Source organism: Prinia subflava, chromosome 14 (assembly GCF_021018805.1).
Source record: "Prinia subflava isolate CZ2003 ecotype Zambia chromosome 14, Cam_Psub_1.2, whole genome shotgun sequence".
Lineage (NCBI taxonomy): Eukaryota > Metazoa > Chordata > Aves > Passeriformes > Cisticolidae > Prinia > Prinia subflava.
The window spans coordinates 873954-900888 of NC_086260.1; the positions used below are offsets into that span (position 1 = coordinate 873954).

The 26935-nt window shown below is 54.8% G+C and overlaps 1 protein-coding gene across 1 annotated transcript in view; it reads right to left on the reverse strand.

Annotated features, from left to right (window-relative positions):
- The window catches only part of GRM7 (glutamate metabotropic receptor 7), a 171173-nt gene extending 145877 nt beyond the window's left edge, over positions 1-25296 (reverse strand). The window contains exon 1 of the mRNA XM_063411800.1: positions 24627-25296. Within this exon, the coding sequence (XP_063267870.1) occupies positions 24627-25145 (519 nt within the window). The 5' untranslated portion in view covers positions 25146-25296. The remainder of the gene's footprint in view (positions 1-24626) is intronic.
- Between the last annotated feature and the right edge of the window lie 1639 nt (positions 25297-26935).

Below are 26935 nucleotides of genomic sequence, written 5' to 3' on the forward strand. Positions count from 1 at the left end.
GCTCAGAGCATCCCTGAGTGCATGCAGCACTGCTCAGAGCATCCCTGCGTGCATGCAGCGCTGCTCAGCTGCTGCTGCAGCCAGCACAGCTGCACACAGCTGCACACAGCTGCACACAGCTGCACCCCGGGGCTGCGGAGGCCCTGCAGGACCCTCCGGAGAAACCAGCACCGCAGGAGGGACAGCACTGACCTACATTCCACCCTCCTGGAGCTGCTCAGAGCCTCTCCCAGCGCCCCGGCACAGGAAAAGCACCGCGCACACCCAGCCCTCCAAGGTGGAGAGCACGAGGAGCTGCTGCAGGCTCAGGAGCTGATTTGCAAGAATTCACAGGAAGGTTTAACAGCTCTTTTATCTTTGGCTCCCTTCTGGTGTTATTTCAACACTGATTTGCATAGTCAATATAGAACTCTTTACATCTAAACTGCCTGCAAGGATGACACCATCAATCCTCAGCTCTATTCACAAAATTTATTATTTGTTTCAATTTAAGAGAGATCATTGCCGGATTACACAGTTGCTGATGAGGATTTATATTTACATTTACAGCAAGCAAAATACATGTCTTCATTTTTTTTTCCTTAAGTCATCTCCACCGCTGTGAAAGAGGGAACCAAAATAAAATCAGTGTGCACACTCTCCTGAATGCCTGCAGATCCTGTTCTGCCTCATCCTTCCTTCAGACAATATTGCAAATTAGTCAGCATCTGTATCACAGCCGAGCATGAGCTCGATCATGAGGCAGAATTAAAGGGTATTACTGAGACAGCCTTAATCTGACGTGGCTGTGAAATGCAATGCTCAGATGTGATGGCAAACGGGGATGCAAAAGGCCCCGGTTGTGCCTCCGTGACATCGCATCAGACACCCCAAATCCACCCACACACAACACGAGAGCAGCAGCAGCAGCTGTGGCTTCACCCCACACAGCTCCCGGAGGGATCCAGGGGCAGAGGAGCCCGGTTTCAGGAGATACTGCACTTATCCAGCCTGACCTGTTGAGCAGCATCCAGCCTGTGATGCAGCAGATTTCACCAAACACGTCTCTTAACACAAATCCCGTGGGATTTGGAAAAAAACCCAACAAAAAATAACAGGGATGCATCACAAAGCCAGCTGAACTCTGCTTTCCCACGTAACTGAGGAGAGAAAATAACTGAGCTGTGATAATATTCTACATCACCCACAGAAGTTCATAAAAGTTACAGCTTCTCTGAAATAAAAGGAGTTTGGGTGTGAAACGACCTGAACAGAAGCTGAGTGGTGAGTTCTGCCTTGGAAAAATAAAGCAAAATTGTTTTCCAGCACAACAGCAGGAGGAATGCTCCATCCCCACTGCTCCCGTGGGCAGGTGGAGCTCCCTGGGGCACTGCTATGATCAACCAGGACCCTCTGCCTGCCTGCACCTGCCAGCACCTGCACTGCCCCCTCCCACAGCAGGAACAGCACAAACATCCATCCCAAGAACAGCCGAGTGAGGAGTGAGGTTATTTGAACTAATGTGCAAAGCAGAAATGTGCAAACACAGCCAGAATTGCTAAAGCTGCACAGCAAGCTGCCCCAAAGCTCCCAGCTCCAGCCTGGATCCACCTGAGCCTGACCTGGGCCAGTGGGGAGCAAGTTCAGTTCATGTCTCTGAATTATCACCTCCAGAAATAACAGATCCTCTAACAACTGATCCATGACCTAAACCATCACCACATGATTAACAGAGATGAAAGCAGCTCTCTCTCATCAAACCTGCTCAAAGCAGGATGAGCCCTGGCCTCTGTCTGAAGGTCTCTGAGAAGTGAATCATGCTCCAATGTGTCCTCATTCACCTGGTTTGTCTTTCCCCCCTGTATTTTCTTTTCCAGTTACTGCAATTATTAGAAGTGTCTTGTAGAGGAACAGCCCTGGCACCGGGTGCCCCGAGCAGCTGTGGCTGCCCCTGGATCCCTGGCAGTGCCCAAGGCCGGGTTGGACACTGGGGCTGGAGCAGCCTGGGACAGTGGGAGGTGTCCCTGCCAGGGCAGGGGTGGGAATGGATGGGCTTTAATTCCAACCCAAACCTTTCTGTGCCTCAAAACCACTGAGAACGGGTGTTTATCTCAAAAAGTGCAACTCTCCAGCTGCCAGAGATCAGCTCCCCCTGTCCCTGTTCCATTACCGGGGCAGGCAGGCAGGGAAGGAGCCCCAGGCCAGCAGAGCACTCTGACATTTCCTGGTCTCACCCGTGTTTACATCAGACCTTCAGCTGCTATCAGCTCACTGACTCCAGGCACGGAGAAACCCAACCCTGTCAGCATCCCCCCCTCGGTACCTGCCCCAGGATTGCTCAGATCCCAGGCAGTGATACAGATCCCAGCTGAGGAACATCTGACCTCTTAACTCACTCCCAGACAGACTTGCCCCAGGCAGCTTCGGTGCAGAGTCACAGCAAGCTACCAATGCAAAGATAAGACCAGAATACTCAGTCAGGCAGAGGAAATTTCCAGCCACGGAGGTCCAATCCCCTCCTTTTTGCAATCTGAGGTCTGAGCCTGCATCCTGCTCCTGTGCTGGTGTCACTGGAGCCACCTGAACCTCACAGCCACGTCTTCTGGAAAGCACAGGCTGCTGCATTATTAATGCAATAATACAAATACAACACAAACAACCTATTTGTACCTCCCTTTATTTGTATATGTGCTGTTGGTTTGTAGTCACTCACTAGCACTTGTGTCAGGTGCCCCAGAGCCCCTGGCAGGGTGTGCCCAGCAGCAGGTCCAGCCTGTCCCAGCAGTTCCTGTGGACTGCCAGGGCTCTCAGCCCCCTCGGACTGGCACCAGTGACTCAGAGATGAGTCAGACACGAGCAGTGGCTCTGGGGTCAGGCAGCCTTTGTGCAGGGCTGGGCAGGGCCATGGGCACGCCTGGCTGAGAGCTGCCAGCTGTGGCTGAGGCCCCCCAGCACTGCAGGTGCTGACTGTGATCTGAACACAAAGCACCCCAAAAAGGCACAGACTGAGTGAGCAGGGCCTCGGCTGCCAGCCCAGGGCTGTGCCAGGAGCCCAGGGCACAGGCAGGGCATTGCACATTCCCTGAGCAGACACTGAGACACAGGGCAGGGAGGGATGGGAGATTGGGCAGGAATTGTTCCTGGGAGGGTGGGCAGCCCTGGCACAGGGTGCCCAGAGCAGCTGTGGCTGCCCCTGGATCCTGGCAGTGCCCAAGGCCAGGTTGGACACTGGGGCTGGAGCAGCCTGGGACAGTGGGAGGTGTCCCTGCCGTGGCAGGGGTGGCACTGGGTGAGCTTTGAGGTCCCTTCCAACCAAACCCTTTCCATGAGTCCATGACTGTGGCAATAAATCTGGACAAGATTCTGAACCAGACCTCCCCAGTCTCCAGGACTCCCATGGGATGCTCCTGGAGGTTCCAGCACAGCTGCTTCCCCCTGGGCTGCCCTGGGCTCCCGTGGGTCACACACGTGGAGAAGGAGCAGCCCAGCAAAGCTGGGATGTGTGCCCAGCCTGCTCCAGGGAGAGCAGCATCCCTGCTTTGCATATCTGCTAAACCAGATTAAATACTGCTTAGTCACTCCCAGCAGCCATGGGAGAAGTGACCCAGAAATTAGCTGGAGTACATGACATGTATTCATCATCGCTTCTGCTGCCAGACATGGGTGAAGCAGCCACCAGTGAAGAAAAAGAAAGATTAATTTCTTCCTCCATTGCTCTCCTTCACCTCCTAACATGAGTTTCTTACACGTTTTAAGATAGTAGAACTTGTTCTGCAAAACTGAACACACACACACAGCAGTTCTTCTGTTGTGGTCCTGGAGTCACCAAAACCATCCAGGACTTGCCCACATAGCAAAAACTCAAATCCTAATTCATTCAATTAAGAGATGAAACCTCCCCAATTCAGCCATTTATATAAGAACTCACTCAGCATAAGGCTGGATCAGGCGTGATCCACTTCCAGAGTGAGCTAAACTCAACCAAACCTCAGTCACTTCTCCCACACACAGAGCCAGTGCAGCTTAATCATCTGACCCAGGATTAATTATTACCTTTAATTTGTGTTTTAGTCCGAGCCCAAACCCTGGAACAGGCCACAGCCATGCCCAAGAACATGCAATAGTCGAGGGTTATTTTATTTTAATGCAAACAGTCACAAACTCAGCCAAGACCCAAAAATCCCCCTTGGAGCATGCAAGTCTGTTCATTTTAACATTTCTTCACTCAGTTATATTTCCAGACAGAAAGACCCAGTAGGAGCATATTTAATCTGAGCAGCATCTTGTGATGATTTATGTTAATTGATATTTAATGGGGTAATTTTAGCCTGGTGCCATTAGCTTTGAAACCTGAGAGATTAGAAAGATCTTACAGTGAAGCTTCTCGTGTACAGAGAAATTTGGGAAGGCAGAAATGCTGAAGTCTCTAGAAAACATTCAGCCACATCTTCTGCAAAATGGATGAACAGAGATCCTTGAGAGGCAACATTTTGGGAATTCCTCCTCCTTGCACTGGACTGATGGGGAGATGGGGTGGGAGAAAGTGGCACAAACGTGGGAAAGGGAGGGAGCAGCTCTGAGCACAGAAATGGAAACCCAAGGGGTGCAGGACTGAGCTCATCACATCCCAGCATGGCACTGCCACGAGGAGTCACAGAAACCTGAGACATGAACCAATCTGCAAACACCAAAACTGCATCTTTAACTCTCTTCTCCCTCAGAGCAAGAGACATCAGTAAATCAGATGTTACAGGTCCTTCCAGCCTGCAAGACCTTCCCACACAGCAGAGCAACCCCTGGACAGTGATTCACTTCAAATTATCTTGAGTTTTTAACAACCCCCAGCTGATAATTACTCCACTTTCACACCATGTTGAAACCCAGCTGGGATGGGTAACCACATGTGTCAGTGCCAACTCACAGCCAGCCTGAGGCCCATTTTCCTGCTGTGCAGGTGCTCCGGGGCTGGAGCAGCCATCCACAGGTTTGCTCCTTCCTCCAGGAAAGGGGAAGGCGCAGCAATCCTCTCCTCCTCATTTCCCCTTCTCTGTGTCAGGATCACCTCAATCTTTTGTACTGCATAACGACAAACCCTTCCCTCCCCTTTCCCTAAGAAGGCTGGTTATTTAAAACACTTTAAAGTATATTCCTTTGATTTGTACATTAATATTCTTCAGGCAGGGAGAAAATAGGACAGAAGCAGGGCTTGCTGTAAGGCTGATCTGGCTGTTCCCTGCTCGTTCTTTGCCCCCTGGCACAACGCAGGGCACACAGACCCCGGCCCTGGGGACACCTGGCCCAGCCCAGCCAGCAGGGCTCTCCCACAGGACACAAATCTCAACCTGGGTTTCACTGCCAGCATCTCCCACCCTCCTCAGAGCTGCAGAGCCGAGCCCAGCAGAGCTCCCGGGGATCCAGCCCCAGCTCCAGCCCCCCGGGCAAAGGCGGCACAACGATGGGCACAGGAGCAGGGAGTGGGCCCTGGCAGCACCAGCTCTGCCTGGAGCCTGCCCTGGCAGCACCGGCTCTGCAGCAATAATTCACTGCTGAGGGCAGCGGAGCGGAGGCGCTCCTTAGGGCAGCCCGGCCCAAAGCCAGGCTGGCACAGGGCTGGGCAGCAGGGCTGGGCAGCAGGGCACCCCGCGGGCCCGGCCGTGTGGGCTGGCACGGACCAGGGCCCGGCACAGCGCCTGGCACGGCCCCAGGAGCCTCCCACCCTGCTCCCTGCACAGCACCTGGCATTGCCTACAGCCTGCACAGCGCCTGGCACTGCCCAGAGCCTGCACACCCTGCTCCCTGCACACCCTGCTTTGAGAGGAACCCCGCTCTGTTCTGGGGCACAGCAGCTCACCACCATTGCTTAAACAAACCACCATTGCTTTGCAACAACATCTGGATCCAGTTCACTCTGAGCACAGAAATGCCCAAAGGAGGCCTGGCCCTGCCTGCCTCTGCTGGGCTGTCCTTGACCATGAACCCATCTGTCTGTCCGTCCATCCATCTGTCCGTCTGTCCATCCCTCCATCTGTCCGTCCGTCCGTCCCTTCTCTCAGCCTGCACAAGCAGCAGCTGAGCTGAGGGCACAGCCCTGCACCTTCCCTTGGAGAGGTGGCAGCAGCTCAGCACCAGCCCAGGGTCCTCACTGGGGGCATCAACCCAAGCCCTGAGCAGGGCTGAGAGGCAGAAAAAGGACAAGAACATCTCAGATATTCCACAGGAGCATCCCAGCTGCGCCTCTCCAGGGCCACCCAAACTCATTTTTAATCCACCTGGATTAAATCCACCTGGAAAACTTCATGACCTGCCCAGCACAGCACCCGCAGACAGCCCCTCAGAACAAACATTCACCCTGGGTCACAACAATTCAGCTCTATTTTTGCTCAACCAGCACAGATTTATCTGAATTATTGCATCATTGGCAGAAAACAAAGATACTGTCACAAAATGCAGATTTGAAGGAGAAAGGCTTTCTGTGGATGAGGGAGGAATCCACAACACACAGCACTCCCAACTCAATGCCCTCCTTGTAGGGAAACACTCAATGCATCATTGCTGATCAATTGTACTTTCAAGTCACTTTCTTATTTATGGGTGACTGAGAAAACACTTGAGCTGGCAAAATAATTCACATTTGTTTGCACAGACAAAACCAAATTTAATAATGCAGCCCTTTTTGAAAATAAATAAAGTCATGCATTACAAAATGTGCATTTAGAGTCATTCTCTGTAGAAAATTCACAGCATGAACTCCAAAGTGCTCCTTTCCCTCCTCTGAAGTGAAAACCTTCTCCAGTGTGTGCGTGATACACGTCACACTCCACTAATAAAAGAAGCAGCACCTGAATTTCTGCTGCTCCTACAAATTTAGATTCATAAATGGCAAAAGTTCCATTCAGCTGCAAGGTCCTGGCAAAGCCATCAGGGAGCAGATGACTGAAAATTCCTCTGCCCGTCCAAGGGGCTGTTTAACAGATCTGTGGGGTCTGAGGAGCCAGAGGGTGAGGATGGGAATTACTGGGGACAAAGTCAGGCCTCAGATTCTTCACAGCAGGAGAGAAACTTTCCTTGGGCACTCTGAACCATGTAAAAGCACTGAAATACCCCAGGAGAGGCGAGCTAAAGGGTTTTTTCTTGAGATAATGTGCTGAGATTTAATTCCAGACCAAACTCTAAAAGCACAGCCATTACAACAGCTCAAACCCCATCTTGCACCAGTAACAGCCACCCCAAAGCAGCTGGAATCACTCTTACCTGCACCGAGGCTCCTTTCCCATGGCTGCTCCTCCCAGACCCCTCTCCCCTCCCCACCCTGCTCCTCTCTCATTTATCCCCTCCCTCATTAGCCCTCACTAATTGGGGAATTTTCCCCCCTAGGGAACTGACCCCACCCCTGTCAGGACTCCCCCACTCAGCCCCATCTCCACACCTGCTTTTCTTTCCTGCCAGGACACGCTGGATGGCCCCTGGGGACACTGCTGTGTTCTCCTCCCTTGTCTTTTCTGAAGGCAGCACCTGAATTCTTCCCGTGCTGCTGTTTGGAATGTTCCAGTCTGAGCCCAGGGTGTCAGGGAACAGCAGTAGGTGCTCCAGAATTCCCTGTACTCGCTGTCCCAACACACGGCCTGGCACCAGGAGCCCCAGCGTGCTGGAGAACCAGCAGGAGCTGCTGCCACAGCCCCTGCTCCTCCACGGGGAACACGGAGAACACGGAGAACACGGAGAACACGGAGAACACAGAGAACACGTCTGCTCCAGGGACATGGAGCATCCAGGGAAACCTGGGCAAGGATCTCAAGCCTTGGAGGAAAGGAAGGGAAAGGGAAAGGGAAAGAGAAAGAGAAAGGGAAAGGGAAAGGGAAAGGGAAAGGGAAAGGGAAAGGGAAAGGGAAAGGGAAAGGTCCCACGGGAGCACATGTGGCTGGGGAAGGGTGCCTGTGGCTCCCGCAGGGATTCCCACTCTGAAGTTCCCTCCCAGGGATTCCTTCCCCTGCTCAGCCCCCGGAGTTCCCTCAGCAGGAGCAGACAGCGCCTCTGGCCCATCCCTTTGTTTTTCCTGCTTGCACAGGAATCCTCCAGCACAGGGACGGGCCCTGGTGTCCCTAAACAAAGCCCTGGGCAGGGGGGTGGGCTCGGGGTTCTCCAGCCAAGCCAGACCCCCAAACAGAGCCCACCAACCCCAGCACTGGCACCAAACCAGCACAAACAGCCCTCAGTGCTGCTCTGCACCTTCCCTGCGCTCCTGGAAAACGCCTCAAGAATTATTTTTGTGGTTCCTTATGAATCCCAATAAAACCCCAAACCTGATAATGTTGCAATCATATACAATCATTCATTTATATAGATATTTATTTTTAATATATTTTATGTGTGCCCTGCATTTAATTTTGTCCCCAAATGCTCTTAGGGGATTTGCACAGTTATTTTAATAGTCCTAATTTTAAATTCATTGAAATGCATTTATGCACCTTTAGACTGAACTCATTCAGGCATTTACACCACAGTAATGAATTGTAGGACAGCACTGTAGACACAGGAGGAAATTCTTTCCTTCTGTAGAGTTTATATTTCTAAATTCAATCTTGGGTTCACTGGCATGCAAAGAGTCCGGGGACCTTTGTTAAATGACGACATTTAACGATAAATGTTTGAGAAGATGCACTTTGAGAAAGTCTCTCCTATTTGAATGTCAGAAAATTAGAAATATTCTAATGAATTCCATTTTTTTCACATCTTTCATCAAAGCCTTTGTAAAAAAGGTCACTATGTTCACTTGTTATTTTAAAAAGCCTCCTGCAATTTGCCTTCCTGCCGTAATTAGAAGAAAAGTTCCCACAGCACCTCACCACAGCAGTCCGGGGGGACCCTTCTTCCTCCGGATTGTCAACAAATTTCAGCATCCAAAGGCAAAAATGATGAATTTCAGAGGCATAATGAGGCCGATGGTCACAGCCAGCATTACATAAAGTATTTACATTTCATGCTTTCTCTGAACTGGGTGCTCCCTGAAGTCTGGCAGCCTGAATATGCTGAGATGAATTATTATTTTATTGACATTTCCAAACTACTCTTCTTTTTTTTTCCTTTAGACAAAACTGTTTGAAGCCCCTTTGCTGGATCTGACCCACATTTCAAAGAGGCTCCACTGCTTGCTGCGGTGACTCCCAGCTGCAGGAGCTGCTCTCAGCCAACTTTTTCATCTCCTTATTGCTCATTCAGGCTTCATCGCAGCCCCCAGGATCCGGAGCTGTTGCATCGCAGGATCTTTGATGGCTCCAGGTAGCGCTCGTTTAGTGCAGAATCACAATCAGCCCCTGTGCCCCGGGGCAGGGCTGTCCCCAGGGCAGGGCTGTCCCCAGGGCAGGGCAGGGCTGTCCCCAGGACAGGGCTGTCCCCAGGGCAAGGCTGGGCTGTCCCCAGGGCAGGGCAGGGCAGGGTGGGGCTGTCCTCAGGGCAGGACAGGGCTGTCCCCAGGGCAGGGCAGGGCTGTCCCCAGGGCAGGGCAGAGCAGGGCAGGGCTGTCCCCAGGGCAGGGCTGTCCCCAGGGCAGGGCAGGGCAGGGCAGGGCAGAGCAGGGTGGGGCTGTCCCCAGGGCAGGGCAGGGCTGTCCCCAGGGCAGGGCAGGGCAGAGCAGGGTGGGGCTGTCCCCAGGGCAGGGCAGGGCTGTCCCCAGGGCAGGACTGTCCCCAGGGCAGGGCGGGGCTGTCCCCAGGGCAGGGCAGGACTGTCCCCAGGGCAGGGCAGGGCTGTCCCCAGGGCAGGGCTGGCCCCAGGGCAGGGCAGGGCAGGGCTGTCCCCAGGGTAGGGCTGTCCCCAGGGCAGGGCAGGGCAGTCCCCAGGGCAGGGCAGAGCAGGGTGGGGCTGTCCTCAGGGCAGGACAGGGCTGTCCCCAGGGCAGGGCAGGGCTGTCCCCAGGGCAGGGCTGTCCCCAGGGCAGGGCTGGGCTGTCCCCAGGGCAGGGCTGTCCCCAGGGCAGGGCTGTCCCCAGGGCAGGGCTGTCTCCAGCCCGGCTGCTGGGAGCACCTCAGTCCCACCCAAAAGGGAGATTTGGCGTTTCCTAGGAACAAAATTCACCTCCAGCTCCATTGGCAGCAGCTCAGAGCAGCTGTGGCTGCCCCTGCATCCCTGGCAGTGCCCAAGGCCAGGCTGGACACTGGGGCTGGAGCAGCCTGGGACAGTGGGAGGTGTCCCTGCCATGGCAGGGGTGGCACTGGAGGGGATTTAAGGTCCCTTCCAACCCAACCCGTGGTTCTGAGCTCTGTTTCCCTGTCACTTCCAAAAGGCTCCAGCCCTGCTGGGCTCCTGCAGCAGCGCTGTGAGGCCTCATGGAGGGTTTCTTGTGATTACCAAGAAATCAGGCCCTGAAAAATAACTCCCAGACATTCCATCTGCATTTAGAAGTCAAGTTCAATCTTCCCTTATTACAGCTGCAAAACCCCTCGCTATCTAATTCAGATAAAGTAACAAAGCTGCACTTCCAATGATTGGAACTAAATGCAGTTAACCTTAAAAAGTCACTTTTACAAACAGAGCAGATTTATCTGGATTTAAATTTTAGTTCTTGTGCAAAGGCTTAAGAACAGGTTCCTCCCCATTATTCAATTTAACAATAATAATAAAAACCTCCATGACAACTCTAACAAAAAGACTCTGATAACGCCTGAAACCTTTTTGATAATGAAACATACAGTTTCCCTGGTTGAAGCATAATTCCCCAGGGAACATTTTAGAAAAGATACAGAAGAACTGTCGTCTCCCAATTGTTAATGTACAGAGCCACGCGTGAGAGCAGCACATGGGGAAAAATCAACTTTGGGAAAAGCTAAAGAAAAAATCATGGGCGGGAGAGAGAGAGAGACAACTTAACTGCAGTGTCTCATTAGGGCAATTAGAGTCATTAACAGGGGAGAAGCAGGAGGGTTCCCGGGCTGGGCTCAGGTCGGGTTTCACCCCGAGGGCAGATCCGGTGCCACCCTCACCCAGCTCCAGCACAGCCTCCCGAGTTTTCTCATCAGCTCCTCATCACCTCCGTGCCAGGGGGGAATTCATGCTGGGACAGGATGGCAGACTCTGGGAAGAGGAAGAAGCACTGGGGATGCCCAGATAGCCAATAATTCCCTGGGTTAGGGAACAAACGCAGGAGAGGGCTGGGAAGTGCCATCCCCCACGGGATGGGTGCCCAGGGAGAGCAGGGCTGGTCTCCACACAGGGAATTATCCTTCCACACTTCACACAGCTCATGAGTACCACTTCTCACTACTTAATGTATTATTCATCAGCTTTTTGTATCAATCAGGTTTTCACAGAGAGAGCAGATCTCTTTACTTTAAACGTCTCCCTTCACTTCTCAAAGCGCCAAAATGAATTAAAATGTTCAAATTGCCTATAAAATATATGGCTCACAGACTTAGGTTCTTTCCTGGACTGGAGAAAGGCATGAGGAATGTCCTGAGCATCTCAGAGCACATTTTACTGCTGTAGCCATTGTATTTGTGTGGCTTTTAATATCCAGCTCCTGTAGCCAGGAGCTACCATGAGACCTCCACTCCAATCAGAATAACTGTTCAACCACGGCTTTGTGTTTTGGGGCTTGAGGCAGCTCTGTGGCTGCAAGGTTTTTAGAAATTTGTATTTTTAAGTATTTTTCTATTGGGATAGGGGGCATTTTTGTTCAGTTCATGAAGTCCGAAGAGTGTGATCACATCTTAAATCAAGCACATGGCCCCACTCCTCTTTTCACCTGGATCTCTGTCTGTGGCTTTTGGCTGCAGTGTCACAGCACCTCGGAGGAGCTGCTGGCCACAGCCACCAGCCAGGCTGTGACCTCTAATCCCCACAATCGTGTTCTGTCAGCAAGGTGTGAACTTAAAATCCCTTCTGGAGAGGCGGAATGCGAAAGTGCGAAGTGGGGAAAAAAAAATCAGCTCATTAACGTGAGAAGTGCGCTCTAACAGAGGGACAGAGCAATAACACGGGGTGTGTTTGTCTGCTCCATCCAGCGCAGGGCTGAGCACTGGCTCAGGCTGGCAGCTCTGAGCTGGGCCTGAGGCTCAGCACGGGCTGTGGGGGGCTCTGCTGCTGCCACACGGGTCAGGTCTGTCAGGCATTCATTAAAGACCCCATTGATCCCTCTGCAGTGCCAGGGAAAGGCTCTGATCCTCGGGCACGGGTGGGATCCTCACAGCTCTGCTCAGCCCCAGCACTGGGGTTCTGTGCTGCCAGGGCACGGAGCAGATTTCACCCCAGGCATTCCCTGAGCCCCTCACCTCGGTGCTGCTGGCAGCACCAGCACGTCCACCTGAGCAAACCCAACAGCGCCTGCCTGCCAAAATCCCGGCAACCTTCCCCCCTGCGCTGGGGCTCCCAGGCAGGGCTGGGACTGGAGCTCAGCAATGCTGGCAGCAGAGATCAGCCCCCGGGACAAGTGCACAGCGTTCTCTCCTGCAGGAGGAGACACTGTATGAGCACTGCCTGAAGCCCAGCAGAATTCCCCTTCCCAAAGCTCTGTGAGGAAATGGGGGGCTGGTGATTTCCAGCAGATTTTGTGTCTGTCCCTGAAAGAACCCGAGGCAAACCCCAAGGCAATGGCCCTACCGTGGTGCTAACAAATCCACTCCAGGCAGAACCCAGCCCTTTATGCACTGTCACTGCAATAATTTGTATATTTTTACTGTTATATGAGCAGGGAGAAGCCCTGGTTGAGGTCAAACCCTTCCTGGCCATCTCTCCCCAAGACAAATCCTTAGCACATTCCCCACTGTGAAGGGTTTATACATCACACACGGATTCTGCTGAGTTACACACCCATTTCTATGACAGGCTGTATTTTATAGATCAAAAAAAACCCCAAACAATGTCTTCCAAATATATCTGTTATATCTGTGACGCCTGAAAGGAGGATGAGCAGCATGGCTTTAAAATAAAATGGGAAGGGCTCTGTGGGTTTGGCATCTGCCAAAGGATTCAGGTTCAATAGCACAGACACCACTTTGCCAACTGTTAAGGAAAACAGATTCCAGTTGTACCACATTTCGCTTGATTTATGTGAGCACTGGGAGAAAGATGAGGGGGAAAAAATAACCTGCAAAGCAAAAAAAAAAAAAAAAAAAAAAAAAAAAAAAAATTCTACCTTGTTTTGCTGTTCTGACCGTGAACCTGCCAAGTTTGAGAGGCTGCAGGAGCTCCCCCACACTGAGCACGGGCACAGGCAGGCCCTGCTCCTGTGGATGTGCCACTCGTCCCTGGGCACTGGGAGGTCCCTGGGCTGTCCCTGGGTACAGCAGGGTCCGTGGGGCTGCTGGGGCTCATTGGGGAAGCCCCGGGACCAAGAGCAAGGGGTGCGATAAAAATCAGCTAAAAATCACATCTCAGCTTCCCTGAGCTGGCACCAAGCCCTCGCCTGCTGCAGGCAGGAGTCAGGTCATGTCCTGCTCTTTGGCACCAGGTATTGTCCAGCCCAGGCCTGACAGATTTCCTTGGATACAGATTCCTTCGATTTTGCAATATAACAGCAGCTCCCAGAGCTGCCCTGGGTTTGCCATTGTTCCCCACCACCCCCCAGGAGAAGCAGCGCCCAGCCCAGCACCAGCAGCCCCTCACGGCACCCAAACAAGTCTGGGGAAGTTCTCTGTCCAAATTAGGAACAAAAATAACTTTGCTAAAGGGGCAGGAAGGAGCAGTCCCTGTGCTCCCCCCTGCAGCTCACAGCCCTCCATCCCCAGCACAGCCTGAGCCCATTAGGGCAATTCCATCTCTCCCACTGCTGCCTCTCCCTGCCAGGCCATTTGCTCCCTGCTTTCTATTTCTGAAATTGCTCCAGCTCCTGAGAGTGTTTTGCTCCGTGCAGTGACAGGCTGTCACTTACCCGAGCATGCCCCTTCCCTGTGCCCAGCATCCCAGGGGATTCACCAGCACTTGGACACTCCCAGGGCAGGGGCAGCTCTGCCCTGCAGCACTGGGCCAGGGGATCCTGGGATGGCGGGGTTGGAAGGGACCTTAAATCCCCCTCAGTGCCACCCCTGCCCTGGCAGGGACACCTCCCACTGCCCCAGGCTGCTCCAGCCCCAGTGTCCAACCTGGGCACTGCAGGGATCCAGGGCAGCCCCAGCTGCTCTGGGAAGAGGGAGAGGCACACCCAGCTCACACATTCATTGCTAAAAAATTCACTGTGAGAAAGCAGCAAAAGGCAAAGCAAAGCAACATTTCTCAATGAAGCACTGCCTGAGTCTGTCCCATCCCCTGCTGCACACAGGGGCCACAAATCAGCCAGCCTGCCCCGGGAAGTGCTGGCATTCCTGAAAAACTGCTGCAACTGCTCCAGAGCAGGATGCAGCCCCTCAGCTCCTCCTGCAGCCTGTCCTTGCTGACACACCACTGCTGGGCTAGGGGTCAGAGGAGCCCCACACCCACTCCAAGGGCTGGACTTCATCCTGGAGCTCTTTTCCAGCCTTAATGATTCCGTGATTCCCAGGAAAGGCCCCACTCCGGTTCTGCACGTGGAGCCAGGCTCAGCTCCTGATAACCAGCAAAGAGGCAGCACAGGTGAAATCTGAACTGAGGGCTCCAGCAGAGGAGCACACCCAGAGCCAGCCCCGGGCTGTGTGTCCATCCACATCTGTCACAGCAGAGCCACGGGAGGCACGGCTGAGGAGGCTCCACCAGCGTTTCACTGCCAGATGGAGCAGCACAGCCTTGGCTGGGCTCGAGCAGGGCATTCTACAGACACAGCCCTCGGTGCTTCTGCGCTCAGAGTTATTTTGTTCTCTTCTCAAATGCAAGGAGATTCTTCCTGAGCAAATAAGCACGGGGTGGGAGGCTTTTTTTAACAACAATTCGATTCCCCAGCAAAACACATTTTTCACAGGTGGGAAAAATTGTATTTGGGATTTATTTCATTCCTTCATGGATTTAATGCTCTTCACAGTTTACCACATCACTGAAATATTCCTGAAGAAGGAAAGTGGCTTTTCCAGGGACTCCGTTACCTCTGCTCTGCTCCTGTTTCACACTGAGGTGTTGGAGATCCTGGTGTGGTAGGGAAGGACCTGTGCAGCTGCCCTGGGATCCTCCATGGGGCTGGAAAACCCAGGCCATTCCTCATTCCCACATTTCCAGTTTAGCCAAACAAGAGCACTCATTCCATTCCAGTTGTCCATTCCAGTTGTCCAAGGTTTGCTGGGGAATCAGAACATCTTCTCCTCCTTTGGAAATCCTCCACTGCAGCCACAGTAGACACATCTCAAAAAGATAATTTCCTTTGCATCATCATGCGTGGAATGGGTTGGGATGGAAGGCACCTCCAGGATCATCCAGTTATTCAGAGATTTTCTGTACTGCTGTCAGATAGAAAAACTACAAACCCACAAAAAGTCGTTTAATTAATTTTTATTGTCAATATAATTTCTGTGCATTCAAGCCCTGACACAAAATTACCTGCTTTAAAAATCACTAAACCATCTCTATTAGTGCTGGATTTTATTCCTGCAAAAATAACAACTTCCTGCCAAATCTGAGCTGACAGTTTGTCTTTATTTTTGTAGTTATTCCTGCCATTTTTTATTAAATGGAATTTGGCCTTGATCCTATCCATTAGGACTCGGTTTTGATGGGATCCACACGGGAAACAACTCAGTCCTGTCTGCTGGGGGAGATGCTGCCATCAAACCCCAGAGTGCAATTCCAGCCATCCATTAGATTTACTGTGTCTTATTATTTCAGCAGCAGGCTGGGTGGCAAGAGGGGATTCTAGAGCAGCAATTGCTGTGCCAGGACAGCAGGACATGCGTGGGGACAAGGGCTCTGCCCTGGCACCCGCAGTCAGGCACCCCAAGCTTTCTCTGCCATGGAACATTGACTTCTACCACTGACTCATCTGTGTTTCTCTCAGGACAGCTAAAAATAAATTTGTATTTGAAAAGTTCTGCTGGACCACAGCCCGTATTTATAAATTTCTTTTGGAAGTAGATCGGTGTGATGTTGGTGGCCCCCCAAACGGGGGTGCCATGGGGTGCACAGAGGGTGCACAGCCCAGAGCTGCACCCCACCTGAGACTCCCACCAAGGACCTGGGGCTGTTGTGACTGCCACAGAACCTGCTGCACCCCTGAGGCCCAAATCCTGCATTTGCAGAGAGGAAGGGCTCCTGCTGTCCCCCTCCAGCCTCCTGAGGACAGCCCTGCAGAGGGACACACTCCCCCTGTGCCACCAGAGCTGCCCAGAGCCTGGCACTCAGCCTGCTCTGCCTGCACAAACACCACACACATGGTGAGGCCGAATTTAATGACACGAAACAAATCTCCCCTCTGCTGAATGCATAATTACCGGTATTAAAATATGTATGAAATAAGGAATTTGTTAGGAAATTAGTGGTGTCTGGGCTTGCTTTGCTGTACACAAATCCTAAAAGGGCAGGAGAGGAAACAAATTTGCAAAGAACCAAACCTGGGCATTTCCACCTGAGACATCATAGGGACACAGATCCCTCTGCCCTTGTCATCAAAGATACTGAGTAAGGAGAACTGGGATTTCATTATTTTCTTCATTTGGAAAATCTTTGGTTCTTTAAAGAAGGGTTATTGTGGAAGCAAACCTCTTGTGGGATTTCTGTTGGGTTGTTTTGAACACAAGTAGTCCAGACTGGTAATGTACCACTGGGATGAGACAGAATTTAAATTTACCTCTGGTCCCCAGAGCACTGGAAATGGGGGCTGACCCCTTGAGCCTGGCTCAGGCAGAGCTGGAGCTCCACAAGTCCCACCACAGCGCATTCATCTCCACACCTCTGCTTTTTGGATCTCTCTTCGAGTATCAAAGGGAGAGCAAAAGCCTTGCTGTAGGAACATCCCTACTGCACTTTGTGTTGCACTCAAGCATCAAAGCCTGCTGTGAAAACAGAGCCAGAACAACCAGGAAAACTTCCAGCAAAGGGGATGAAAGCTCAGTACTAAGAGGAAAAATCACCAGTCTTCCTTGAAGGCTGTAGAACATTCCTCAGAAAAGTTTGCAGGGGGGTTTAGGCACCTGCTAGGACCAGCCTGGCTCCACAGGTGCCATCCAAAGGGCAGGAATTGCTCCCTGGCAGGGTGGGCAGCTCTCCCCTTCCCAGCCCCAGATCTGAGCAAGACCCTAAAGAAACAGCTCCCATTTGCAGCAGAAGCATATACAACAACAGTATATTTATTATAATATTAACTGTCTATTATATCTTTATATATAAAAACACCCCCACACGCAACCATGCTCAGAGGCATTAAGCAGGACCATCATCAGGATGAAATCTTGTGACCTGTGACTGCTCCAGACCCTCCCCTCTGCCCCCACAGCTCAGGCCATCCTTTTCCCAAGAACCCAGACCAAAACAGAGCTGTTGGATGTGCCCTGAATGTGCAAACACTGCACAGGGCATTGGGAAGGGGAGGCCTCCAGGCTTCCTCCTCTTCCCAGTGTCAGTCAGAGGCCGGGCAGCCCAAGTGTTTCACTGATCCCAAGGCTCAGGGAGGGATCTCCAGCCAGGAGCACGTCCCAGGGCTTTGGGAACGCTTGCCAAGCTCATTTAGAAGGACTGGGAAGGGAGGCACTGGCCAGCATTACCCGACAGCTGAGGGATAAGAGAAAGCCCAGCACTCACACAGCATCTTAATGCTCTCCAGGTCCCAAATGACACAGCAAAAGTGTCCCCAGCACCACAGCCTCAGCCACGGGGGCCTGGGGCTGCCCTCTGCCACCCAGGGCCACTCTGTCCCCGCAGAAGGGGTGGGATCCCTGTGGGATCCCATGTGTGCACCATCCTGCACCTGACACCTGCTCTGCTGCAAAAGGCTTTGCTCCAAAACACAGCCCAGGGAGCTGGGCACCCCTGGGCACCCCTGGGCACCCCCTGCACCCCTGAGCTGCCAAAGAACAGGGCACACACAGCCCAGGGAGCTGGGCACCCCTGGGCACCCCCTGAGCTGCCAAAGAACAGGGCACACACAGCCCAGGGTGGCCCTGGGGACACGGGGACATCAAAGAGCTCCAGCCCTGACACCAAGAACCGCCAGAGTCTCTGCCCCTGGTGCAGCAGCCGGGGCTGGGCTCAGGAGGCACACGGGGAGTGCCAGGAGGGAGCTCAGCACTTTTCCTGGCCCAGAACAGGAGCTGCCTGTCTGCCCCTCACACTGGTGATGGCTCAGAGTGACTGCAGTGCCTTCAGCAGAAGGACCTCGTGAATCATCAGTAACGAGCAAAGCTCTGGAAATCCTTGTTCTCCTCTAGATTTCTCTGCCTGGGTACCCTCTCCCCACACTAATGACCTGGCTAGATTGGATTCCATGCTCTCCAAACAGCCTTAATTACATGCTTCGTATCTCCCAATATTATGATAAAATTCATCATGGTCCAGCGTCTGGGACAGTCAGCATTGTCACTCATTGAGATTAATTTGAATACAACTATAAATAGAAATAATAACATCTGATCTTATGAAACAGAGTGTTGTGCTGGATGGTTTTAATGCCTCCAAGCAAAACTTATTTAATAGAATAAAATACGGAACAGAGTACATGTAGTTTTGTAGTATTACTGTGATGAGATTCCAAAGCAGATCAATAATTCTTTCATAAAAATTAATGCCTTTAAATGATCCCTCCATTTGTCATTCCAGAGAGGTCACCTTATTTTGTTTCAAAGAGCAGATTGGGAATTGCACAAGTGAACTTGCTGAAAACCTGCTCTCCCTGTCCCTGCACCCCTCGTGCCAGCCCCAATCACCCCTGAACGCTCTGCCCATCATCCCTCCCTCTCCAGGGATGAGCATTCCTCTCCTGGCAGAAACACTCTCCTTCCAAATGACCCTTTGCAGTCCCTTCTGCCTCAAGAGAGACACTTGAAAACAGATTAAGAGCCAAGATTATTGCTCAAATTGAATTTTGCCTTGTCAAGAAAATGAATTTTACCTCCAAAACACAGCGTTCCAGAAAAATACATTCACAGCACCTCCAACCTCTCATTAGTGACTCCCCATGTGGAATTCTTGAAGTGAGGATTTTCCTGGCCTTTTATTTATACAGGGAAAATCAGATTCCACATCTCCCTGGTGCAGCCTCACAGCTGAGCACAGCCCTGCATGCTGGGGGTGCTGGCACATATCAGGGCTCACTAACAGCAAGGACAAATATTGAGGGGCTGCTGGAGTGAAAGCTCATTAAGGAACACAAACCCCCCTTTTTTTTTTGAGAAGAGGCAAAGAATTAAAGGTTGCTGTTTCCTATTTTCAGTTTTTTGTTCCATTCTCTATGTGAGAAGCTAAAAAATGTGGAGTTTCCTGAAATATCTTTTCTAAAATGAATCATTACTCCATTGCCTAAAAAGTATTGTCCTGTTTGAAGTGAGGAGAGGAAAATGCAACAACAATCAGGTCAGGAGTTCACATGAATTAGCATCCAGAGAAGAATAGTGCCGAAATGTGGGATTTTCTTCCCAAGCCCCAGTGAGAGCCCAGGTACATTCCATCAATTCAACTTCCCCAGCATCTCCTCAGGGCGAGGTCGGCAAGAGGGGCTCAAGAATGGATTTGGAATGGAAATTACACCCCCTGGAATGGGCCTGTATCCCACATTCCTGCAAGAAATGTGAGCTGAGAGAGGGAGGAACAACCAGTTTACATCTTCCTGGGCATGAAAAGGAGTTTCTAGAAACTGCTCAGATCAGCAGTGTGCAATTCATCAGAAACCAAGCGCTTCCCAGGGATCTGCTGGAACCACGGGATCACACCTTGGTTCTGTACATCCTCACACAGCCCTGCCCTTCCTCCCTGGGCCCGAGCAGCATTCCTGGCAGGAGCAGGCTCCAGTGCTCCCCTCGCTCCCTGGAGCAGCTGAGCCCATCCCAATCCCAATCCAATCCCAATCCAATCCCATCCCATGCCCCAGCCCCACAGCCTCCCCCAGAGAGCCTGGGAAAAGCGTGTCCATTTGGCAAGAAAAGAGCAGCCTCCAACTCAGAGCTGCACTTTTAAGCTCCCTTCCTTTCCAAATAATCTCATTTTTGTGATTACTGTGTCTGGAGCAGAAGGCAGGACTGCAACTGTCATCCTCCTCCTTCGGCAGGAAGGAAAGGCAGCCAACACCCCCGGGGAGATCAGGGATGTTCCCATTTACACTCCCAATCTCCCTGCACTCCCTCAGCCCACTTGGCTGCAGTTCCCTGGAGGGGCTCAGGAACAGCCCCCTCTGGGCCACAAGAGCCACCCCTGATAAAATCCCACAGGGATTTAGACAAGAACGAAATTATTCTTGACTGACTCTTTCAAATTGCATCAACCGAGGACACAAACCTGAAGCAGTAATTTGTTCATCATTAGAGCCTGTCATGAGAAGTCTGTGGTTCTATGAGAGCACAAAAATAAGCTTTCCAGCATTAAAAAAGAAATCAGGGTTCTGATATTCCCCATACTGTGTGGCTCTACTCCCAGAAAATATGAAACACCCTGGCAATGGTTTTATCATGGAGTTCCATTTGTAGGGAAAGCTGCAACCCTGCAAAGGAACAGCGTTTTCTCCAAAGCAAAACCAGCAGCCTAAAAACATCCTGCCTGAACTCCCCGGTGCATTTGGAAGCAGCTTTCCAAATTATTTTGGTGTTATTTTTAGGAGAGATATTTAATTTATGACCGGGCTGCTGTTTACTGGTGTGCACTGATAGAATTGTGTTGTAAAGGAGCCCCTGCCTTTGACACACTCGAGTGTTGGTGCAGGGCCATCCCCACGCTCAGCAGCCCCAGGCTGGTCCCTCTGGGCATCAATGCTCGTGTGCAGCCCCAGGCTGGTCCCTCTGGGTATCAGTGCTGTGCTGCAGCCCCAGACTGGTCCCTCTGGGTATCAATGCTGTGCTGCAGCCCCAGGCTGGTCCCTCTGGGTATCAATGCTGTGCTGCAGCCCCAGGCTGGTCCCTCTGGGCATCAGTGCTTGTGTGCAGCCCCAGGCTGGTCCCTCTGGGCATCAATGCTCGTGTGCAGCCCCAGACTGGTCCCTCTGGGCATTAATGCTGTGCTGCAGCATGGGCAGGCCTGGGCTGGGCACACACCTGCCCTGTGCCCCATTCCTGCCTGGGCAGCCCTTCCCAGGCATGGATGGCACACAGGGGATGGCACACAGGGGATGCAGAAAAAGGGCTCTGCCCTGTCACTCCTGCCAGAACACTCACTGGATGGGGGGAAGGTAAAGAACAGAGATGGAGAATAAAGAACCCAGCCCGAAGCATCTCCCACCCCCAGCCCTGCCCGGGGAAGCCATGGCCAAGCTGGAGAAGCTCCCGGGCACTCCAGGCCTGCTCCCCCTGCTCAGGGTGGGCTCTGCCTGCTCCTCACCAGCCACTGCTGATGCTCCTCACCCAGGTTCCTCCAGCAGGGCCCACCAAGACCTTGGCTGTGGCAGACACTGAAGGCTCTCCCCTCCCTCCCTCAGACCCTGAGCTCACACAGGGCACTTCCATCCCTCCCCACTTCATTCTGGAATCCTCCTATCGGGGCCTGGTGAGGCACCCTGCCACCCTGGCAGTCCCTGTGCCCACTCACAGGTCCTGTGGGACCCAGCAGGAGCTGCGACCACCCCAAACCCTCCAGCTGGGGAAAGGGAGAGGCAGGGTCACAGCTGGCCTGGGCTCCAGCAGGACTCTGTGCCTTCCCCACACTCCCGGAGCAGCCCTCCCACCCCAACTATTCCCAGCCTCTTCTACCCAAGGAGCAATTCAGGGACAAGTGAGGGGAGGGCTGCAGAGGCAGGGGAGAGATCACACAGCAAAACCCCAAGTGTCACGGACATCCCTCCCATCATTTTTTTCACCCCAGGAAAGCTCCTACAACACTTCCAGCAGTAATTGCGTGGATGAGTTCCAGGCAGAGGAGCCTGGCAGAGGCTCTCCCTGCTGATCCACCTGTTGGCTTTAGCTGCTGCTGCTCCCAGCCCTCTGCGCTGGAGCCGTGAGCTGCAGGCAGAGATAACAGAACCTCCCATGCAGAGAGGAAGATGAGCAGCCTGGAGGGGCCCGGCCCCTGCTGGGGAGGAAGAGCCTGAAGCACCAGGAGCTGGCTGAGGGAGCCCTGCTGGGCTCTGGATGGGTTATATATATACAGAGAGAAATATTTATGCAGATTTTCTCCCTACATTAAAGCACAGCACAAATACTTCTCTTCCACGGCATTGTCAGAGAAGCAGAAACTCCAGTAAGATTTCTTTGCAGGGCCCTGCAGAGCTTTTACCCAGCAGATGTGAGGGAAAAGCCAGTTTGGGCATGCAAGGAAGTGTTCAAGAGCCATCCGCCCACCCCTCACCCACTGCCCAGTAAAACCCACAGTGACCCGGAGAAAGGAGCTGGACACCACACTCAGGAGCTTCAGAGAGTTAACAAGATTTTTTGTGATTGCTACTTGGTTTTCTTCTTTTCACCAACTTAGAGCTTCTCATCCACCCACACACAATGACACTAAATTGTTGAACAGGTCCAGCTCTCCTCCTAAAATAGTTCTTTTCTATTTCTCTTTGGCTGAACGTGTTCTGAACTCCGTTTTGAAGGAGGAGAGGACAATAGGGAACAGTCTTACAGCATAGAAGATCTGCTTCCAGCACTCATCCACGCTGCAAAACAGATATTCCCTCAGTAAAATCCCAGTAAATTCCAGGGTGAAATCCCTCAGTATGGGCCAGTTACTGCTTCCTGGATGATCTGGTTGAATTGCAGTTTTGAACAGATGCTTAGTCACCATATATTATTTAGTTTATATAAATATCTCTACATGGAGAAACTGTCCGAATATCTTATTTTCTGCAAACTCCACTACATCACACATCACCAAAGGCTTTGCAGGTGTTGTGCCATCATCCAAAAGGCTCTGGTGCCTCGCTTTCCCTTCTGAACTGCCTCTAGGTAGGGAGAGCCCCGGACCTGCTGGGGGATGAGCACTGGAGTGGAAGAGCTGCCCCATCCCACCCTCCTGGCTGCTGGACCCGCACCTGAGCACAACTCCGGCACCGCTCACGTCCCTCCGAGCTGCTGGGCTCGGCCAGAACGTGAGAGCGTCTGCTCTGGAGCGGGAGGGAGCCGGGCACCGAGCGGGGCCGGGCACCGAGCGGGGCTGGGATCGGAGCGATGCCAGGCACCGAGCGGGGCTGGGATCGGAGCATTGCCGGGCACCGAGCGGGGCCGGGATCGGAGCGGGGCTGCCGGACACCGAGCGGGGCCGGGATCGGAGCGATGCCGGGCACCGAGCGGGGCTGGGGCCGGAGCGATGCCGGGCACCGAGCGGGGCCGGGGCCGGAGCGATGCCGGGCACCGAGCGGGGCCGGAGCGATGCCGGGCACCGAGCGGGGCCGGCGCTGCCAAAGCAGGAGCTGCACGGGGAAGCCACACACGCTGTGGGAGGTTCAGCACAGCGCTGAATCCGGCAGCGATGCGCTCGGATCTGCCAGGAGGGGAGGCGAGCAAGGCAGAGCAGCAGCTCGTCGGTGTTGTTTCAGGAAAATGGCCAGGGCAGAGCAGAGGGCAGCGGGGAGCGAGGGCGGCATCGCCCCGCTCGCCTCGGGTGCAGCGGCCGGCAGATGGGAGTGAGGCGGCTCGGCGGCTGCTGGCAGCACCGGGTGCATTTGCCGTGAAAACCTCACAAGTTTCCAGCTGGGAAGAGCGGGGGATCTCTCCGCCCGCTGCTCAAAAATAAAAAAAAATCCCTCCACCACCTTCCGCATGCGAAGGCGTAGGACAGGGAGCAGAGAACTCCGCTGCTCACGATGCATCTGGTGGCGCTTCTGTCACTGTCACCGCACCCGCGATCGCTGCCGAGGAGCAGCCGGCGCTCGCTGCGGGGCCCGGGGCTGCAGCAGCGCCCCGGGGGGACATCCCGGCCCCGGGGGACACCCCACAGCCCGGGGACCAAACCCGGCCAGACGGCCCCGCACGGCCCCGGGGCAGGAGGACGAGCGGGGGTGCCGGGGCTCCGTGCCCCGACACCCCGAGGTGCAGCGCCGGGCGCGATGGCAGCGCAGACGGGGGAGAGGCGAGGAGGGGGAGAACGGGCAGGCGCTGCAGCGCATCTCCCCCGCACACACACACACACACACACACACGGCTCGCTAATCCTCCGGCTCTGCTCATCCCTCGCTCCTCCCGGAGCCGCCGGAGCGGCGCTCCCGGGCTGCAGCCGCCCCCGGTGCCCCCGCTCCGGCCGGCCGGGCTCGGGAGGGAGCCGGGACCCGACCGGGGCAGGCGCTGGGTGCTGGGGCTGCCCCGCACGGCCCCGGCTCCGCAGCACAAAGCCCCTCCTGACCCTGTCCCGACCCCCGGGCCGGGGCGGCCGCGGCCCTGCCGCCCTGCCGGGGCTCCGTGCGGAGCTGCCCCGCCGGGATGCATCCCCGCTGGGATGCCGAGCGCCCGCATCCGCCCCCGCCGAGCCATGGCTCGCTCTAACGCAAACCCAGCGCAACCAGCGCCTCTTCTCTTCCTTTTTTTTTTTTTTTTTTCCCCCTCCTTTCCCTCAGGCATTGCTTCGTGCAAATGGGGCGATAAATCCAGAAAGCGCCACGCACCGTGCAGAAGGGAGGCGGGGAGGGGAAGCGGCTGCTCCGGAGGGAGGCGGATGGAGCACCTGGAGAGGCACAAGGGGAGCCGCGAGCGGCACGGCCCTACCTGGAACAGCCGGAGGATATTGGCCACCATAATGGACACGGAACTTCCCGACGCCCCGATCACTCCAACTACTTTCTCCGGCTTGACGAAGACGGGCGGCTCGCCGTTGGTGCACCTCACGTCGGAGGTGTCCTTCTGGATGAGCGCCTGCACGAAGGTGAGGGACTGCTCCAGCGCGTAGGTGTCCCGGGAGCAGGTGTCCAGGATGCGGGCGCCCAGCGTGACGTTGGGCAGCAGGTCCGGGTCGCTGTTGATCTGGTCCAGGGCGTAGAGCATCGCCTCCAGCCTGTGGATGCCGTTCTCCTTCTTGATGTCCCCGCAGGGGGAGCCCGGGGAGCCCGGGGAGCCCTTGGCGTGCACAGGGAAGAGGCCGCCCAGGGTGATGTCCCCCTCCAGCCGGATGGAGTGGGGCGCGTACATCTCCTGCCCGCGGGCCGCCTCCCCGAGCAGCAGCTCCAGCAGGCAGCAGGGCAGCTCCAGCAGCGCCAGCAGCCGCAGCACCCTGCCCGCCCGGCCCATGGTGATGCCGCCGCCGCCCCGGCAGCTCCCCGGGGGCCGGGCCGGGCGGGATGGCCGGGCCGGGATGGCCGGGGGAGGGCTGCGGGGTCCGCCGCTGCCACCCTGCCCTGCCCTGCCCTCCCCTGCCCGCCGCGCTCCGGCACCGGCACTGGGGAGCGCCGGGCGCCGCTGCCGCTTTAAACGGCCGGGGCCGCCCGCCCCCCGCCCCGCCCCGCCGCCGCCGCTGCGCAGCGCCCGCCGCACCGCCCCGGGCCGCCGGGTGGGCACGGCCGGGAGGATGGGCACGGGCACCGGGAGCGGCACCGAGCACTGCCGGGGAGGGGGATCGCGGGTGCAGCCGGACCCGCCGGCGCTGGGGGGACCGGGGACACCGGGGGCACACCGGGGGGACACCGGGGCGGCCGCGGCCGGGGCCGGGCAGAGCGGCTCGGGAGCGCCCGCCAAAGGCGCTGCGTGGGGGATGCTCGCTCAGCCCCACCGGAGCAGCGGCAGCAGCAGCGGCAGCAGCAGCGGCGGCAGCAGCGGCGGCAGCAGCAGCAGCAGCAGCAGCCGCGGCGGTAGCGGCGGCAGCAGGAGCATCCTCCGCCTCGCTCTCCCGGCGGCGAGCGGAGCGCCCCGGGCTCCCCCGCTCGCGGGGCCCGGCTGTGCCGCCGCGGGGCTCGGGGACAGCCAGGGACAGCCGGGGACAGCGGGAGCACCCGGCCAGCCCGGGGCATGCGAGACATCAATCCGGATCGTGACACGGGAGCGACATCCCCCGCCCGCCGAGGTGGGCACCAATGGAGCGGTGAGGAGGAGGAGGAGTTTGGATGTAACCCCGTACTCGCAAACCCGAACTAATGCAGCTGATCTCGTTCTATTTTAAGATCTCCAGACCCATTTTTCTTCTGCACACCCAGATCTGGAGGATGCTGGAACTTCCTGCCTTTGTTCCCTTCACCCCAAACCTCCGACATCCAAGGGGACACCACCTGTTGCCGTTCCCTTCTGACCAGCAAACCCATGCCCGGTCACGTTCCCAATTGCAGGCTGGTGCAGAATGCATCTCTCAGGTGTTCCCAAGCACATTGTTTTGGACACAACCTTTAATTCCTCCTTCATAAATGGCAGAGCAGGGGTAGCTGCTGTTCATCGCTGGCCCCAAACACACTCTGGACCAGCAGAACCGTGTGGGTACGAACCTGCCCAGTCCCAGGGGCACAGGGTGCATTGGGAGGGACCTTAATGATTGTCTTGTTCCACCCCTGCCATGGCAGGGACACCTCCCACTGTCCCAGGCTGCTCCAAGCCCTGTCCAGCCTGGCCTTGGGCACTGCGGGGATCCAGGGGCAGCCACAGCTGCTCTGGGCACCCTCAGCTCCCTCAAATCACCCACACACCTTAAAAAGGCGATTCCCTTTACACTGCCAGCCACAGAATGGGTGGGCTTGGAAGGGACCTGAAGGGCCCCCAGTTCCTCAGAGATTTTCCAGAGTGCTGTCAGACTGGCACTCAGAGGGGTAGAGCTGATCCAGCCCCATCCCCATCCCTTGCACACACATCCCCATCCCTTGCACACACATCCCCAGCCCTTGCACACACATCCCCAGCCCTTGCACACACATCCCCATCCCTTGCACACACATCCCCAGCCCTTGCACACACATCCCCACCCCTTGCACACACATCCCCAGCCCTTGCACACACATCCCCACCCCTTGCACACACATCCCCATCCCTTGCACACACATCCCCAGCCCTCACATCCCCTCATCTGCTGCACGGCGGGATTCCCTTCCCGGGTCTCCCTT